Source organism: Montipora foliosa, chromosome 13 (assembly GCF_036669935.1).
Source record: "Montipora foliosa isolate CH-2021 chromosome 13, ASM3666993v2, whole genome shotgun sequence".
NCBI lineage: Eukaryota > Metazoa > Cnidaria > Anthozoa > Scleractinia > Acroporidae > Montipora > Montipora foliosa.
This window is the reverse complement of record NC_090881.1, coordinates 43,919,931-43,940,327: the sequence shown is the minus strand read 5'-3', so window position 1 is coordinate 43,940,327 and position 20,397 is coordinate 43,919,931. Positions and strand designations below refer to the sequence as shown.

General features: G+C 38.4%; 1 protein-coding gene across 1 annotated transcript; it reads left to right on the top strand.

The window, feature by feature from the left end:
• The first annotated feature begins 9,447 nt into the window (after positions 1–9,447).
• LOC137983506 (ATP-dependent DNA helicase PIF1-like) lies at positions 9,448–12,405 on the top strand. Its single transcript, XM_068830659.1, has 3 exons — positions 9,448–10,593; positions 11,595–11,775; positions 12,347–12,405. Exons 1-3 carry the CDS (start codon positions 9,448–9,450, stop codon positions 12,403–12,405), a joined length of 1,386 nt encoding a protein of 461 aa, XP_068686760.1.
• Positions 12,406–20,397: the final 7,992 nt, after the last annotated feature.

Genomic DNA, 20,397 nt, shown 5'->3' with positions numbered 1-20,397 from the left:
TGTATCCGTATGTTAGTCGTATGTTAGTCGTATGTTACTCGTATGTGTCCGTATGTTCCGTATGTTACTCGTATGTTACTCGTATGTTACCCGTATGTACTCGTGTGGTGTTTTAGTCATGATCGACGAGTAATGGACTTCGGCAACAATCTTTCACCCGTCGAGCCGTAATCAAAGTGAGCCGTAGTTCTAATATTGTACGAAGTGTGGTGTTTTGTGCAACACTGAAATCAAATTTCATTTATTATTGTTAGTCAAAAATTATTTGAAAGAAAGCTTGTTGCTATATTTCGCTTGATAATTCAAGTAAAGGGTTTTTCAGTAAAGGGTTTGATGCTGAACACTGGTGGGAAATTTATTTAGTCGCGTTTTTGACACGGAGTGTGTTGGCAGCTTGTTTGCACGCAAGCAATGAAATGGGAAGTTTTTTCTTCCCTCTAATAGCAAATATGTCGTTTGTTTCAATAAAATTACTTTTGGCTGGAAAAGGTTTTTGTGAGATTTTTCTGCCCGTTCTGAATATCGTTGCGTATTATCCAAGGTTAACTAATTTGCATATGTGTAATATTTGTTTACACGTCTTAAAAGTTTCGTTAATCTTATTTAGTGCGCACAGGGGGAGCTACCTCAGATCTTTGCCGCTTTTGGGGTTTGGTTTCGGACGCACTGGACTGACAAAATTTGTTTGGCCCTTCCAAAAATGTCGACAAAATTTGGCTCAATTTTTCAAGCGTGGAAGCACTGAGAGTCTGAGACCCAGTAAACTATTTGTTAACCACAAGTGTCAATCACACCGAAATAAACACCAAATACTCCGACTAAAAATAGAGATTAAAATTTTCTTGATTGACATTTTCCTTGAAATCATCATAATCATGGCATGTAAATTGACAAATCTGTCAGATTTCACCTCTGACAAAAATTTGTCCTGCTCCCAGGCAGGACGACGGCGTCCCGAAAGTTTGGTAAACCTTTACAAAATAATCACCGGTCGCACTTGTCTCAGGGAACTGGTGACAGATTTTTTCGCAAAATAAAAATTTGCCCAGTGCGTCCGGGCCCTTTCCATGATTGCCTCATAAAGAAAGAAATCTGTCAATCAATAGAAAACCGTTACGAGTATGCGACATGCGAGGATGTTTTTTGCCCGTGGTGATTTGGCTATGAATTATGAAATCATTTTTCGGTAATGTTTATGAGCTGTTATCTTTGCTTTGCGGCAGTACAGAGTTAAAACAATCCATTTCTGTTCCTTCTGAATCTGTGATGATTCTGTGTATCATCTCGAGAACGTGACCAGCTATGTTTGCGGAATGGAGAACATTTGCGGTGTCAGCAACCACTTGACATGCGAAATGAAATAGCTGATCATGATTGGAGGATTTCGATCCTCAGCATAATGCCTTGTTGACGGGGATGTTGACAGGCAGAATCACATGATTGAGAAGAACCATTTCATTGTCACTCCTGTGCGATCAAATTGTGGTGAAGTTGGTTGCTTTAGACCAGAGTTAGTAGACATTACGTGTTTTGTCGCCATGTGGCTTTTTGTTGTATTGGGCTTCTTGCTGGGAACGCTCAAACGACTCACTTATGCACACGCCGTTCGCGGTAGACCCACACTAAAAGATGTCATTGAGCGAATGTTTTGGCTCGGGTCGGTCCGCGAACTGAAAGAAAGCTATATTGAGAATAAATGTGCACTTAATGAGCAAATATATGAGAATCATGATATGAACTACACTGATATGAACTGCTTTGAAACCAAATACCAAACAAGAAAAGCACAGAACTGTGAAAGCCTCCAAGAGAAGAAAGTTGGTGAGCACAAAGTCAGTACTGATGCCATCGAATCGCAGAAAGATAGTCTGCTGAGCCGGATGCATTTAGTTAAAATTCTGAAAAAGAAGGTGAATTTTCTATCCATTTGTATTATTATGGCTGTTTGTTTTCTGCAATTACTGAATTTCTGTGTATTTCGAGCTGTAATGCTATTTCATTTTCAACTATTTGTTTCGTTTGGAATCATCCTCACTAATGTTGTCAGCATTTAGTACCATGCTTGGTGTAGCGTTTTATGTTTGGATGAACCTATTTTGAATGCATTCAATGACTGTGACCTATTTGAGAAAGGCGCACAGCTATCTTTTCAGGGGTACGCAACGTCAATTTTCGGAAAATATCTGTTCGGAAGGCGATTTGAGATCTAGAATTTTCGGAACATTTGTTCTAAAATTTCTTGCTTGCCTGCCTGTCCTAGGATTTTCGAACATCTAAAAAATGCTATAATTGCCCATTTTTAACGGATTTTTACCCTAAAAGGGTCACCTAGAATCTTCAGGAGCCTTTTTTCTGGCTGAAATTTTCGAAAAGGTAAATTTTGATTCCTATAATTTTCGGATCACTAGACTTTCAGCTAGGAAATCCGAACAGATAAAAGAAAATTAGGGGATAAAAATATGCCTATATCTACCGTTTAAATACCAAAATAAGGTTAACAATGCAATGTTTAAGTGGTTTTGAACTATATTTTCGTTGGGTGCCCCTGTCTGTTGTTGTCGAAGTTGATAATGAAGAATCAATATATGACTTGCAACTTCGATCTCGTTATGCTAAGTTTGTTTATTGTAAATGTTTAAAAGGGCGTCGCCATGTTGTTAAAAAGGATGGAGAACCAAGCAGAATTTCAGCGAAACAGCTAACGCGAGCTTTGCAGGAGAACATATTTGATAATGCCGCACAGCCATTTGTTGTGGATATTGATAATAAAGAATCAGTAAATGACTTGCAACTTCGATCTCGTTATGCTAAGTTTGTTTATTGTAAATGTGTAGGAGGGCGTCAACAAAGGGACCGAGAACCAATTCCAGTGAAACAGCTATCACGAGCCTTGCATAAGAGCAGATCTTTCAGGAAATTAGTTGGAAAATATATTAAAAAGAACGTACCGAAATCTTCTGCCATGCATTTATTTACGAAGTTGAGTGTACTTAATCGTAAGTTAGACTATTTGTATGTAAGACTAAGGTCTACTGCTAAGAAGAGGAGTACACAAAGGACGTGGTGGACAGCAAATCGAAGGAAAAAACCTAAAACTCGCCGTGGAAGAGTGAAACTTAGGTGTAACTATACTTCAGTAAGATCTGTTTATAAGAACGTTAACCATAGGATGAATCATACAGAGTTAAAGCTGTCTAATGATATAGAGAAAAACCCTGGGCCCATTGATCATACCAAAACTATTCAAGCGCCTTATAGTCAAGGCAATGTGGAATTGTTCGGCCAGAATGCAGGCACTCAGTGTGTAGCAATGTCTCTTACTTCACTTATCTATAATTACAGGAATAATATTATCTCATCAGCGGACTTGATTAACATCATGAACATTGGTAATGAATTGTATTCTGGGTTATCTAGACTGTCCAGACAAACTTTCCTGTTGTTAACTGAGTTACCAGAAGTGCTCAATGTGTTTAATACAGATTATCAGCTTCAATACAGTTCAAGCTATAGTGGTACTATAAATGGTAGATCCATTATACATGTTTCGAGTTTCTGTATGCCTTTGGTTGATGCTTTGCTAACATTAGTAAGGCAAAATTACCAATCCTTTATTTTAACAATTGAATGTAGTACTGTTTCTATGTACTGTACTCCAGGTGGTAAATTTAAAATATTTGATTCACATGCTAGGGATGCATTTGGTATGCCCCATTCTCAAGGAACATGTGTATTATTAGAAGCACAAAGTATACAGGATGTCACATGTTATTTGCAAACCCTGTATGAAAATTCAAATACATTGTTTGAGCTGATAGGTGTTCACATAACAAGACTAGAAAAGGACAATAATCACTTAGTTGATGAGAACAGTGAAATCTCTCAATCAGAACTTGCTGATGGTGGTGGAGAAATGGCACATATTTCAACAAGAAACAATGAGTCTTTTATACGACACTGTTGTGCTTTATCATTTTATAGCATTTGTTTTTCAGTGGTTAAGGCATGCACTTACTGGAATTCACAAACTCTAGAAGCAATTATTGACCATGGAAATGAGTTTTACAAGAAACAATTTCCTGATGAAATGTCCTGATGAAAATCTCTGTTTAAGCAAATTTCCAAACAAACTTCAAATATATGATGCAACTATTGATGTTGTCTTTACAGCACAAAAAGAAGGCATATTTAGTTGTGCATCCAGCAGTAGCAAACTCTTCCAGAACTTCATTTTGGATAACACAAGAGGCAATATTGGATTTATAATATGGTTTTCAAATTACTGTGCAAGTTGCATATTTCAGAACAATTCTAAGACTAAAACCATCAACTACTACTTAATAATATTCCATAGTGATGGAACTTTAGATAAATTTCAAACTGTCAATGACAGCAACTTCCTTCTTCAAGCCCTTGCTAATACTGTTACAAAAATCAATACAACTAATAATTTAGAGGTAGCATACATTATCAGATTTCTAAACTGTTACAGTAATTTGTCAAGCACTTTAAGACAAAAGGTATTAAGGAAACACAAATCCAATAGGCAGAAAAATTCACTTGCCGAAAAACGAAGAGAAAGTTATGCAAACATGGAACCTAGTGCCAAACGAAAATACTTGGTTAGCAAAGCAGAATGGTACAAGTCATTAGATCCTACAGAGAAAGAAAAACTCGAGTCTGACAGGGCAGAGAGGTACAAATCACTAGATCCTGCAGAAAAAGAAAGGCTCTTGTCTGACAGAGCAGAGTGGTACAATCACTAAATCCTGCAGAAAAAGAACAACTCTTGTCTGACAGGGCAGAGTGGTGCAAATCTCTAGATCCTGAAGAAAAAGAAAAACTCTTCTCTGACAGAGCAGAGAGGTACAAACCACTAGATCCTGCAGAAAAAGAAAAGCCCTTGTCTGACAGAGCAGAGTGGTACAAATCACTAAATCCTGCAGAAAAAGATCAACTCTTGTCTGACAGGGCAGAGTGGTACAAATCTCTAGATCCTGAAGAAAAAGAAAAACTCTTGTCTGACAGAGCAGAGAGGTACAAATCACTAGATCCTGCAGAAAAAGAAAAGCTCTTGTCTGACAGAGCAGAGTGGTACAAATCACTAAATCCTGCAGAGAAAGAACAACTCTTGTCTGACAGGGCAGAGTGGTACAAGTCTCTAGATCCTGAAGAAAAAGAAAAACTCTTGTCTGACAGAGCAGAGAGATACAAATTGCTAGAGCCTGCAGAAAAAGAAAAGCTCTTGTCTGACAGAGCAGTGTGGTACAAATCACTAAATCCTGCAGAAAAGGAACAACTCTTGTCTGACAGGGCAGAGTGGTACAAATCTCTAGATCCTGCAGAAAAAGAAAAACTCTTGTCTGACAGAGCAGAGAGGTACAAATCGCTAGAGCCTGCAGAAAAAGAAAAGCTCTTGTCTGACAGAAGAGTGTGGTACAAGTCACTAGATCCTGCAGAAAAAGAACTGATAAATAAACAAAAAAAGCGGAACTATGATGCAATGGAACCACTCATTAAGGCACAATACTTGAACAATAAAAAACAAGAATATTGCAGCATGAATCCTGTAAAAAAGCAAAAAATAATAAAGTGCATAAGTGATGCAGCAAAAATCTTATACAAAAGGCAAACGATGTTCAGCATAAATTGGATCACTACATATCAGTATTTCAGAATAAGATCAGAGAGGGGCCATATTACATATGTTCAGTTTGTCATCGAATACTATATAGAAAAACAGTTATGTTACTTAAAGAAAATAAATGCAGCGTACACCGTCTTTTCAATGAGATAAAGTCATTTGATGACAAACAATACATCTGTAGAACATGTCATGCAAAAGTTTCAAAAGGGCAAGTACCATGTCAAGCTGTAGGTAATAAACTGGAAGTTGATAGAATACCACCAGAACTCTCAGTACTAGAAAAACTTAAACAAATATTAATAGCACAGAGGATAGTTTTTGAAAAGATAGTGGTAATGCCTAAAGGCCAACAGAGGAAGATTAAAGGAGCAACATGCAATATACCAGTTGAATGTGATCAAACATGTACTACATTGCCACGTCCTCCTGAAAGGTCAGGTATAATCATGTTGAAACTAAAGAGAAAAATGGAGTTTAGAGGACATGTTTATTTTCAAGCTGTGCGACCTCAACTAATATTAAATGCACTGATGTGGCTCAAAATGAATAATCCCTTGTATGATAATATATGTATAGACATTGACAAAATAGATAGGCATCTTAAAACATTGCAACAAAATGATGTTAATTTAGACGATTCAACTTTGAATAATGACAACCACTCTACTGAATCTGGTATAAGTGATGACACTTCTTCACACTATGAAAATGGTGAGAATGTCAGCACACTGGCAGATGAAGAAAATGACGATCCTTTAAATGAAGCACGAGCACCAACAAGTGAAACTTGCTTGCAGTCTGTAATACCAAATTATCCTGTAACTGTTGAGCAAAATGATAATGTATCATCTCAAGGAGACGAAGTCTATGCTATTGCACCTGGTGAAAGTAAACATCCAGTTTCCTTCATGGCAGACAAGCAATGTGAAGAACTAGCATTTCCTATTTTGTTTCCAAAAGGAAAGTATGGGTACTCTGTCAACCGAGAAATAAAGTTGTCGCCAGTTAAGTACTTCAATGCAAGACTTTTACATCACAGTGGTAGATTTGCTACCAATCCTGAATATCTCTTCTTTGCTCAGTTCATCATAGAACAGAAGAAAGTATCAGATAGCATCAATATTGCTCTGAAAAAAATGCATGGCCAGCCTCTTACTGCTTCTCAAATAAGATCAAATAATATGCAAAATTTACAAAATCTTATTTGTCAAAATCAGGCTTATTTATTTTTGAGACAAATTCCAGGAACACCACCTTATTGGCAAAAATTTATGTATGAAGTAGTAGCTATGGTAAAACAGCTTGGAATACCAACATGGTTTATGACATTATCCTGTGCTGACCTTAGGTGGCCTGAACTGTTTCAGATTATTGCAAGAACACAAGGCAAAAATCTAACAAATGAACAAGTTGATGCTTTATCTTATAATGAAAGATGCTCAATGCTGAATGTAAATCCTGTTGTTGTTGCTAAGCACTTTCAATATAGAGTTGAAACATTCTCCACTGAAATTCTTCTAACTAATGCAAACCCAATTGGTAAAATAGTATACTATGCACTCCGCATTGAGTTTCAGATGAGAGGCTCTCCTCACTTACATGCCTTAATATGGACATCAGATTGCCCTGAACTAACACATGATACCAAGGAAGCTTATATCCATTTCATAGATGAACATGTGCAGGCATGCCTTCCTGATCAGAGTCAAGACCCTGAGTTACATGAGCTTGTAAAAACCTACCAAAAGCACAGTCATTCAAAGACGTGTAGAAAATAAAAAAACATTAAATGTAGGTTTAATTTTGGGCACTTTTTTACAGACAAGACTATTGTGGCTGAACCTCTTTCTGATGATTTAAATCCAGAAAAAGAGACGAGTACCATAGACAGACAAAACGAAATCCTTAGACTACTTAAAGAAAAAATAGATGAAGTGTTAAATCCCAGTAAGGCAAACTATAATCCTACATTAATAGATGCTGATATTTTCAAATCTGTAAACATAACTGAAGAGCAATATTATTGGGCTTTATCCATTTCACCTGACTCAGACTATGAGCTGCACCTTAAAAGACCAACAAACAGATGTTTTACTAATAATTATTTTATTGCTGGTATTAAGGGTTTTAGAGCGAATGTTGACTTACAACCTGTATTTAACCACTACAAGTGCATAACTTACGTGTGCTCATATTTTACCAAGGATGAGACTGAATGCTGCAAAGGAAGCTAAGAAAGAAAACTTGAGTGTCAGGGATAGCTTAAAAAGAATTGGTGCTGCTTTCCTCTCTACCAGAAAAGTCAGTTCACAAGAATGTGTTTACAGATGCATGCCTGAACTATGGTTGCGAAAAATATTCCCTGCAACAGTTTTTGTAAGCACTGACCTACCAGAAAAAAGGGTACGCATTGCAAAATCACCAGAAGAACTTGATGAACTGGATAATGAAAGTACTGATATCTTTAAATCAAATATTATTGATCGATACACTTTAAGACCACAGTGTATTCCTTCTGTAGATAGGCTATGTCCGGCAGAGTTTGCTGCATACTTTTATAAAGAATACAAAAAGGACTGCCAAGAAACAGCTGATGCTCAACCTGAGGTTTTAACTGACGATGTCATTGAATTACGTCACAATTGTGATCCTGATACATCACCTCCAGACAAAATAAGATTAATGGACACGCATGAAGTTATGAAGTGTAGAAAAGTAAAAGCTGTTATAAGATATCACAAGCCAAACAAAGCAAAAGAACCTGAACTGTATTTTCATCATCTCCTGATGCTTTACTACCCATGGAGAGATGAAACAAGTCTTTTAGGAAGTGATCAAACATATGCTTCTAAATTCTATGAGCATGAAGTACAAGCTCTAGTGGAACGAAACAGAGACAATTTTGAGCCTGATGCTGATGCTGTTACAGAAGCACTTGATTTTCTTCGAAATAACCAGGGCAATATCATCCACTCCAGCTATGATTCTATGAATGACCAGGAAAATGCAGATTTACAATCTGAACAGCAAGATGATTCAGCACCAAACGAGTCATTTAATGAACAATTACCTACACATCTTGTTTCATCATCAGAAACTGAGAATCATTCAAACCTTGGAATGATAACATACAACCAGCCAACAGAAATTAGTGGTGATAAGCTACGGGAGTGTGTTAGATCATTGAACAAAAAACAGCGCTATGCTTATGATATAATTCTCACCTGGTGTAGAAGTAAAATGAAAAACATGAATAGTCGAAAACCTGAAGAAGTAAAACCAATACATTTATTTATAACTGGTGGAGCAGGTGCTGGTAAAAGTCACTTGATCCAAACAATCTACCACACTGTCACAAAGACCTTTAGACATCCTCCGATGAACCCTGGATTACCTACAGTTCTTTTAATGGCACCTTCTGGAGTTGCTGCTATTAACATAGATGGGACAACAATAAACACTGCCTTGGCAATTCCCAAAGAAACAGGTGATAATTTATCTGCAATGTCTGACCAAAAGAAAACACAGATGAGAATGTTACTAGCTGACATCAAGTTGATCATAATAGATGAAATCTCTATGGTTGCTAACAATACTTTGCTTCATATCCACCAAAGACTAAAAGAAATTGTTGGCACATCAAATGTTCACCTGTTTGCAAGCATTAGCATTCTTGAATTGGTGACATGTATCAACTACCACCAATACGCAGGAAACCTGTTTTTTCAAATTACAAAAATGATGTGTTTAACTTGTGCCACCCATGGCACCTGTTCACAATGATAGAGCTTGTTGATATCATGAGGCAGAAGGATGACCAGCCATTTGCTGAACTTCTCAATAGGTTCCGTACAGCAACTCAAACTGAAGAAGATATCAAATGCATCCAATCTAGATCTATAGATCCATCAGATGTTAATTACCCATCAGATGCTCTTCACATCTGGGCTGAAAATAATCCGGTCAATCGACACAATGAAATGAAATTGCACCAAATACCTGCACAGTTGTTTAACCTTAAAGCCACAGATCAGTACCCTCCTAATGTATCACAGCAAGATATTAACAGAATTTTAGCTAGACCCAGGTCTGAAATTGGTGGACTTGATGCTAATATCTGTATAGAGGAATCTGCTAGAGTTATGTTAACCAACAACATTGATATACCAGATAGACTTATAAATGGTCAACTAGGAACTATTGTTAAAATTGAAGTAAATCAAAATAACAAAAAACCCACCATTATCTATGTAAAATTTGATGATGCCAAAGCTGGCAACAATTTAATTCAAAAGAGTACTAGCAGTTTTGTGCGACAAAACAGAGTTGTACCCATAGTACCTGTCCTTGCAAAAATTAAAATACATCCAAATAAACCTTCTTCTCCAGAAATACAGAGAATGCAATTCCCTTTAACATTGGCTTACGCTGTTAGCATTCACAAAGTACAGGGATTGTCACTTAACAGTCTCGTCATTAGTTTTGAGTTGGTCAAACAGAGATCATTCAATTATGGTCAGGTATATGTTGCACTGAGCCGAGCGACGTCTTTAAATGGTATTCACATTCTAGGAAAAATTAACAGCAAACATGTGAAAGCAGATCCTCGGATACATAAAGAATATGAAAGACTGCGAGAAATCTCAAAAACCATGGGAACTAGTGAAAAATATGAGGATAATTCAATGCTCACGATATGTCTATTAAACATACGATCACTCAAAAAACATAGTGTAGATATCAAGTATGATGCAAACATAAAGAACAGTGATCTAATTGCACTGACAGAAACACAACTTGTACCTCATAGCAATGACACTGACATAAAATCTCATCTACTACCATTTACTCTCTACAGGCAAGATCATCCTACTGATAGATTTTTAAGTTTGGCACTTTGTACCAGAAGATCAATAGAAACTAAGGAACATGAATACTTTCCACAAGTAAATGCAATGAAATTTGTAATAATTTTGAATACATCTACAATTATGTGTCCCAATTTTACAGTTCTTTTTCTTTACCGAAAGAACAACTCAAATATAATACAGTATGTAAGTCATCTACGAAATATCCTTGGCACTTATCCAATTGACATCATTCTTGGTGATTTCAATATCAACTACTTAAATGATGATAGCATAAGACCGATAAAATCTTTAATGACCTCTCTAGGTTATTCACAGATTGTACAAAGTCCAACTTTTGTCTCATCAGAAAACATATTTGACCAAATTTACCTAAAAACAACAAAATTTGACATCATAGAGAATACTGTAATTAGTGTCTACTACTCTGACCATGATGCTGTTAAAATATCCATAAAATATAACAAAGATATTTAATTAAATATTTATATTTATTTAAACTGTCATGCAAAGCATATAATATTTATTTATAGCAATAACTGTAAATATAAAATCTTCATAAATGTACAAATGTGTCTTGGCAGGAAACATGATGCTGTTAAAATATCCATATGCTAGCTATAACTAGAATGATATTATGAAACTTTCATGCAAGGATCTTTTACAATGAAAATGAAAGAACTCTTCTAGAGATTTTGAAGAAAGGTGTCGCAAAGACCTAGCAAAGAGATCACAAGTCTAACTAGAACAAAACTGGAAATTCATAAAATCCTTATCTACCACAATGTCCTCAAAAGCAGACAAATTGGTGCACCACCTTGACAAGTTTCGTCTTAAATATTATAAACACTTATCTATAATATTATTATTGTTATTATATGACATCATTTGACTTAAGCAAAGCAGATTAAATCTAAGGCTCTGCAACCAGTGGAGAGAAAACCATGTTTAATACACAAAAATGTAATTGTTTTGGAACAAGCAGAGATTTTGATAATCATCTGTCAATCAATTTGAAATTACCAAGAAAATTTTTTTTCTAGAAGTTGGTAAATTCTATCAATTCCTTTGTCAAAAAGGATCATGTTCATGCCACAAGAACTTCCAAACTTGCCCAAGAACTTGAGGAGACAATCTTTCTTTCTACGCTAGAAGTTCCCATAACCAGAATGGGAGACTTCAGAGGTCTGTTCACAAGCATTTTACAAGGCACCACCATATGGTGCCTCACCCCCTGCCAGTGCCCTGCACCACGAGACGGTAAGTTTACATATTACTTTGTATCTTTCATCTTACTCAGATATTCCCAGGCAGGACTCTTAATAACTATAAACGACAGGCATGCTTCTCATATGACGTACCAGTTCAGACCACCATTAAAGGAGAACTGAAGGCCAAAAGCCAACATTTTTTTTTTTGAAAATCAGCCTAACATAAGTAAAGTTAAGTTTGTGGAGTTAGTTCTTCTCGTTTCCTGTTTTTTGCGACAAAATTACGTTCGAAGTTGGGCTTTTCCCACTTTTTTGGCCTTTTCAGGACGGGCTCAAAAACTAAGTCAGGCGCCTGCTGTGAGGTACATGTATGATATGGGGAACAGAGATTTCGTAATCAACAGAAACACTTGGTAAACACAAGTGCTGCTGTGGACATTTTCTTTGTTGCTTTGCTGTTTCTTCGTGGACTCAATATTCACAACAAACATCATTTTAAACACTGCTTCTCACATGTCTTCCCCATATCATACATCATAAGCTGCAAAAATGACCGCTGACTCCTCCACTCTGAGCCGCAATGCTGACAGCCTAAAATTGGAATAAAAACTTTTTTTTAGGTGGAAGAGCGACGGATATGCCAGGAAAAAAGTTGAAAACTTCGTTGTGTATGGTCTAAAGTTTAAACAAAAAATCCTTCTTTTTTTGCCTTCAGTTCCCCTTTAAAAAAATAATATAATATAATAAAATAAAAGTAATAATAATAATAATAATAAACATTATTATTATTATTATTATTATTATTATTGTAAAAACAATAAAAGAAATATTTCAAAAGGCCACCTTATTTACAATAACGAATACTTATTGATAAAAATAAAATCTGGAACCTTGTTATTAAATATCTTTTTCTCTTTTAGGGTGTTAGGATGAAAATTCCATCAACGACATGTAGTTATCAGAGGATCATAGGTGAGACTCTTACTAAAGGAATTCTGATTTCTTTTTTCTTGGTTTGCACGTAACATGCTGAAAAATACATCTTTCAAAAGTCCCCCAGTTGTTGATATGAAAATATCTTTTCGCTCTTTTCATGGTCCCTTGCTTGCATATTTTGTCTGTTATGTAAATTCCTTTAAAACCAAAAACACTTGGGACGAACCCACATTCATCTTCCGTAAAAGTTAAAAGTCCTAAAAGTTTTCTCATTTCCTTTTTTTGCAGAAATACAATGTACATCCAACAAGAGAACAATTCTTAGGCTGTTAAGTAAAAACTCAAGTGAAGTTATGATCCTCGCAGTTATGAAAACAATTCTAGCAATTGCGTAGAAAAGCCTGAAAAATTCAGGACTTCAACAGGGTCTCAACCCATGACCTTGCGATACCAGTGTGACGCTCTAACCAACTGAGCCATGAAGCCACTGTCTTTGGAAGCTGGTCATTTGTGGATTCAAGTGTTCCCACGATGGATGAAGAAATGAACGAAATGATACATGAGCATTACTGATCATGTAAATGCTCGGCATCTATGGTCAGAAACACAGATGGGCTCCTGCTATGATCTAGGATTCCAAAAAATTTATATCAAGAGACTGCAAAAGTATCTTACAAACACCTTAAATCAGAAGCAGTGAACCGTTACACTGACAGTACTTTGATAAACTCTGACAGTAGAATGGAAGACCCAAGCAACTGCACAGAACATTGATCTTCGATCACGCCAAGAGGAAGCCTACGAGCAACAAACAAACTTTTGCCCGCCAAAACCACAGAGATTGCCATATGACAGAATTAAGTTCAAACTCCAAATGTGTTAAAAGGATTTATTCCATATTACACCCACGTAAGACTTAACTCCTCGACAACATTCAAGCTTGAACGGTTTACAATACACTTCTGAGACGATTCCACACAATCCTGCTTCAGCTCGGTCCCATGCCAATTATTAACTTTACCGCGGTCCTGTTACAGTTGTTGGATATCACAAACTTGTCACGTAACAATTCCTTTCACGGTTTCTAAATGGAAGGAAAAATGTGGCTAGTATAATGCTTCAAATAACACACAAATGGTTCTCTGAAAACCGACTTACAGAACACGCTTGAACCTCTTCAGATACGGTAAAACTGTGAAGTCCGCCAAATAACAAAACAACATGGCAGGCAAACTCTCACATGGTCCTCGAACCGCGCGAAATTGGATACTAAGCACACAAGCTAAACCGCTGATCAAACTTGAATTTACAAAAATAATTTTATGATAATAGCCTTTCTCCACCGAAAACAACCCACTTCCAGCCCAACCAAGCTTTAAACTTGGAATTACTTCAAGCTTACCTGTATAGAAGATATAACTACATATGTTGTACAACGTCTAAAATCTAATGCCTCTTCGTGTATCCTAAATTAAACTCTCAACAATGAAGAAAACCTGAATTCATCGTTTTGTACTTGCTCCCCGCAACTAAGTACCATTTCACCACACAGCCGGCTTAGAGAATCGAGCGGCCCTAAGAATGAACGTGAAATATCCTGCATCCGCATTCATTCCCCTGGCCTTCTTCTTCCATTGTAGGAGTTACCAGGAGTACCTATTGCGTTCTTAAACTTTTTTTCTTCGGATTGCCACACCCACCATTACTCTGAGAAAAATCCACTTACCACCCAAATGAGTGTCCCAGTGTTTCGCTCCTGGTGTAACACTTACAAACGGGCAACCCAGTTTACGCTCACGGAGCGTCTAGTTCCAATTGTCCTCCATAGGGTCCACGGGAACGATTCAGCGCGAACAAATCAAAACAAAAATGGCTGACAGTAGATTTGATACAGTTTCAAAGAAAACAACAAAAACTAAAACAGAACACAAAAAAGCTCGAAAAATTCATTTCGGAACGCTCTAAAAAGCTTGCCTCCTTGGAACTTCAACTTCAACTTATATCCGTGGTGTATAAAAAGTGTTCGTTTCTATAATCCATGGAACCATTTGGACAAAATACTTATTAAAATATCATTGTCATCATTATCATTATTACTACCATTACCATAAAAATAGTAATAATAGTAATAATCATACGAATTTATTCGATATATTGTCATTTCCTGGACCCCAAAACTAATGTTTGCTTCGTTTTGCGTACATGGCATTGGCGGACGAACTGTGCAGACGCTACGGGCGAATGACCTTCACGCGGTCAGGGACCTTGCTCCAGATATTGCTATCTTGGAAATAGGTTCTAACAATCTTTTGAAACTTCCACCGGAAACCGTCGGCTCTGCGATCGAAGATCTGGTGCGTCTGCCTAAGTGCCGGTTTTTTCAGTAGCATTTTCTTTCCGCATGCTATGTCGTTTTGGCGTAACGCAACGGTTCTGAATCAATATGTTAGTGTTGTTTTAGCTGATTTACCCAATGTTTTTTGTTGTCGTCATCCTGAGTTCAATAATCCCCATAAAGATTTCTATTTAGCGGACAGAGTTCACTCAAATCCATCCGGACAGTATTTACTTTACCGCAGTTATCGAGGCGCTCCCCTTAAAGCTGTCGGTCTTCACGAGAATTGACCCATTGTTTTTCACTCTGACTTTTAGTCATGTTTGATAATTTTCTTCGAAATGATTTTTGGCTCTTATTTTTGGCCTTTTTATTGGCCTTATATGTATTTCAGGAGGAATTCAACCTCATTTCTTAACAAAGTGGCTGTTATTTGCATGGTAATGTTTTAGTTCTCTATGTTTGATCTTTTGTTGTGAGCCATTCATTTTCACCAGCAGGGTTTCCATATCTCTTGCTATGTTCGCAAATTTCTCTCTAGTCATATGTAGTTATGATTGAATAATTTTGTGCTGGTTGCATGTAGTTATGCTGGCCTCTGCTAGTGGTATATGCACATGTAGTTATGCTGGCTGGTGATTGGTTATATGTAGTTATCCTAGCTTGATTTCTTTCATAGCCATGCATATGTAGGTATGCTGGCTTGTGGCTAGGGATATGTAGTTATCCTAGTGTTATTTCTTTCATAGCTATGCATATGTAGTTATGCTGGCTTGTGGCTTGTGATATGTAGATATCCTAGCCTTGTTCTTCTATGGTCAGCCATATATAGTTATGCTGGCTTGTGGCTAGTCATATGTAGTTATGCTAGCTTTGTTTTTCTTTTCTGGCATCAAGGGTCAACCAACGCGCCGACTTTGTGTCTTGACATGGTTTTGTGTGCCCGACAGGCTAATTTTAAATTTCCTTGCTCACTTCACCCTTTCGATCTCATTTAGTATAATACTAATCTTCCTGCTTTGGTTTTTGTTTGTTTCTGGGTCCTGTTTTGGTTTTGCAGATTGTCATCATGCCGCTGTACATCTTAACTACCCTCACGAAACGTAGCAGCCCTCGATCTAGTGTCTAAGCCAGCAGCGCGGCTGTGCGGGCTGTTCCTGCAAGGACAGAACGGTCAACACAAGTTCAGTCCATCGCATTAGTGCCTGACCCTGATGTCTCTAACCACCCAAATGAGTCTGTGCTAGCAGAGTCGGTGCAATCCAGGTTATCACCACAGTGTATGGAGACCTTGATAACCCAGGTTGCAGAGGAAGTTTCTTGTCGTTTATCTCCTGCTGAAGGGGTAGTTTCTAAAGAAAATGTGGTGCTGCGTCGGTGGGGAAGTAGTATACAAAGATTGGCCACCGTACAGAGATTCTAAAAGCTGACGTTTCGAGCGTTAGCCCTTCGTCAGAGCGAATCGAGGGATTATGGGTTACGTGTAGTTTTTATAGTCGAGTAGGAGCTACGCTATTGGTGGTAACATGGCAACGTGAAAAATAGGAATATATTAGTTAAATGAAAAGCGTTCGTTAATACCGTGAGGATTAAGGGTGCCGATTTGAAAGATGAATTTTTGTTGCAGATTCTTGCGGCTTTCCGTCGTACCTAGATGTAGGGAAAGGCCGCAGATAGCCATGTGTTTTTTGGAGTGGTTAGGCAGATTGAAATGGCGAGCGACTGGCTTCGATGCATCTTTGTCATTCTTCTCAACATCGCGAAGGTGTTCGCGGAATCGGTCACCTAGTCGTCTACCTGTCTCACCAATGTATAATTTATTGCATAACGTACAGGTTATGCAGTAAATGACATTTGCGGAGGTACATGTGAAACGATCGGTGATCTTAACAGATCGCTTAGGTCCCGATATCTTGCTAGTGTTAACAATGAAAAGACAAGTTTTGCATCGTGAGCGCGCGCATTTGAAAGTGCCGGGTTGCTCGTTAGTTTTGAGCGCGCTTCTAACTAAAAAGTTGCCTACGTTTTTGTCGCGTTTGAATGAAATAAGTGGAGGTTGCAAAAAGATTCTACCAGTCTCGGGATCATTTTGGAGTAATTTAAAATTACTTAGAATGATACTTTTGACTGCGTGATTATGAGGCTGGAAAGTGAGGGTGAATGGGATTCTGTCATTCTTATCTTTTTGTGACGTTTGTAGTGATGACTGTCGATCAAATTGTTGGGCGCGATGATGGCCCGCTTTGACCACAAAGACAGGATAGCCACGTTTTTCGAAGAACTGGCACATCTCCTCCGATTTGCTGGAAAAATCGGAGTCATCACTACATAGACGTCGAAGTCTAAGAAATTGAGAATAAGGAATGGAGTTCTTGACATGTGATGGATGTGACGATGAATACAACAAATAACTGTGTGAATCTGTAGGTTTGTAGTGCACACTACTACATAGCACGTTGCTATGATATCTATGTAGACTTTGGTTCACTACTTGCCAACCCTGTGTTGGCCCATCAATATCAAATAACCGTTAATAATTCAGAGAGTAGTTTAACTCCCTCTCTTTGCCTTGAAGTACCATTGTCTAAAAACAAAAAAGTAATGACAATTGAAACAACGCTAAGAAGTTATCGTGTTTTTGTGGGGGCTTACACAAAACAACTCCCTTATAAGGCCCTCGCCCTCATGAAATATGGGGAGATAATCCAGGACTTGGCTGGGAGGGGCCAGAACTGGACATTTTACGACGAGAATTTTCGTTTTCTGAGGCAGGCACACCGTGCTGCTCTTGCCTGGGATCGAATCCATGGCGAGTTGTGGTTTAAGCCGCAAGTTTCCCTGCGACGACCACTCCGAAACCCAGTTCATCCAGGCAGATTTTGCCCCGAAACGATATTGCTTTAAATTGCATAAGGATCGAAAGTGCGAGGGGTCACATCCAATTTCAAAATGCACTTTTCGTGGCTCATCAAGAATTGCCAGTTCTCAGCTCCGACCTGCCAAGTCCTCACCCTCCCAGCCTTCCCACTCCAGTAAAAGTTAAGAGATTAGGTTTTTCTTTTAGATAGGTACAACCCTTCCACTGTTGAATTTTTGTCATTTGGTTTTACTCAGAGTTTTCCGGTTCACTTTCAAGGGGAGCGTAAATCTCGAACAGCTACGAATTTAATGTCAGCTCTGGTTAACCCTGAAGCTGTTGATGCTAAGCTCCAAAAAGAGCTGGAGGCCCATAGATTGGCAGGTCCTTTCCATTTCCTTCCTCTGATTGCCTTCTGGATTCACCTCCCGGCTTAGTCCCAAAGAAGGTTCTGGGTGAATTTCGCTTAATCCATCATTTTTCTTTTCCTAACCAGGTGATCTAGTGACGTAATTTGGAGGACTCGGAAGAAAAATTTTAACGCCGTATCAGAAAACCGCGCGCAGCCTTAGATGTTGTTTCCAAACCCCCTGCAGTACCTTCTATCGCATGAACATTCAAATAGACCCAACCAGCTCTAACCTCGCCTCTGCCATGTTGAATACGAAAATAAGGCCGCGCGCGGTTGTGAATTACGGCGTTAAAACTTTTCTCCCCAGTCCTCCGAATTACGTCACCAGATCACCTGGAACGGTTTCTTTGTTAAGGACGGCATTTCCTCAGATCATACCAGTGTTAAATATGTTACAATTGATGAGACCATCCAACTGGTTAAAAATGCTGGTCCAGGTTGTTTCTGGGCAAGACAGATGATATTAAAAATGCATTCCGGATCATCCCCATTGATCCTGATGATTACGGTCTCCTTGGGATGCAGTGGAGGGGGCTGTATTACTATGACCGATGCATGCCAATGGATTGTTCCTCTTCCTGCTTAACGTTTGAAATGTTTAGCACTGCTGTGGAATCGATTGCTCGTAATAAGCTAAAATTGATTACATTTTACACATCCGGCTTGATGATTACCTCCTAGTTGCTCCTACTGAGCAACTCTGTCAACAACAGTTGGATTTGTTAATGTCACTTTGCTCTTACCTGGGTATTCCCATAGCACCAGAGAAGACGTGTGGCCCTTCCACTACCATGTCTTTTGCGGGTATTTAATTGGCCTCCCTTCTTTTGGAGGCTCGTTTACCTCGTGATAAGATCTAGAGTTTTATCCTATTGTCTTAAGTCTGTACCTTTCGGGCGAAGCCATGGGTAATCAGTGCATATTGCTTTTTTTACTGATAATGAATCCCTGGTTCACTTGATCAACAGACAAACATGCAAGGATAAATATTTGATGGCCTTTGTTCTTTGCAAGGCTAAGCACATCCGGGGAGTTCATAACATCCTAGTTGATGCTCTCTCTAGCTTGCAGGTGCAGACCTTCAGACAACTAGCTCCAGCTCACATGGACCTCTTGCCTACAGAGATTCCCCAGCATCGGCAGGCTCAGAATTGGGTTCAATAGTGTCCATGCTCGCTAGGTCCAGCCTCCAACCTTCCTCTATTCCAACTTATCGGTGTGCTTGAGTCTTCCGCTGCACTTTCTATTTCTGAATATCAATGCTGTCAGTTTAGAGCCATGTGTACAACAGCCTTCTTTGCGTTCCTTATAATTGGTGATATGACCTACAACTCAGCTAAGGATGCTAGCAATCTTATACTACAGGCTCATCATGTTTCTAAACTGGTAAATTTTTTCAAATATGTTGTCGCTCTTAAGATTACTTTTGGCAATTTCAAACACAGCTACAATCAAGATCCCTTTAAAATCTTTTTGCATCGCCAGAATTATTGTTGGCCGTTGCAATTTTTGCTGGAGGAAAAAGACCGGGCCCACCTTTCCTGAATCCAGATAATAATCCCTTTCCTAGAACATTTTCTGCAGACCTTCTTTCTCTTTCATTCACGACTTGTGGACTGGACTCCACGCGTTATAAAGGTCATATAGCTTTCTCATTGGTGCTGCCTCATTTACTGCAGAGCGGGGAATGTCTGATGCTCAAATAAGGGCTTTGGGTCGCTGGAAGTCGAATGCCTTTTTTTTAAGTGTATTCAAGAGAGTATGAAGGTAAGAGAAGTAATCCCTCATATTGGCCCTATTCCCATCGTAATCCTTCTTAAGTTATTTTTAGATCTCCTGCGAGATCCGGTATTCCCACAAGGGTTAACTGATAGCCAATCACATGTCCCCATTTTTACCAATGTTGACAGCTGAACGAATTCCCACGCAATGATTCGCGTCGTTCGCGAAAATGGGGACGTGTGATTGGCTATCAGTTAACCCTCGTGGGAATAACGGATCTCGAAAGGAGATCTAAAAATAACTTAAGAGGGATTACGATGGGAATAGGGCCAATAAGAGGGATTACCTCTCTTACCTTCATACTCTCTTGGTGTATTAGAATACCGTCGCTTTCCACATAATACAACAT

What these genes read in the sequence shown, in the direction of transcription:
- LOC137983506 (XM_068830659.1), top strand. Translation starts at nt 9,448, where the DNA reads ATGAGGCAGAAGGATGACCAGCCATTTGCTGAACTTCTCAATAGGTTC. An exon ending in AACATGAATACTTTCCACAA is followed by an intron (nt 10,594 to 11,594) that starts GTAAATGCAATG and finishes TTTGTCAAAAAG; the next exon opens with GATCATGTTCATGCCACAAG. An exon ending in GTGCCCTGCACCACGAGACG is followed by an intron (nt 11,776 to 12,346) that starts GTAAGTTTACAT and finishes ACTTTTTTTTAG; the next exon opens with GTGGAAGAGCGACGGATATG.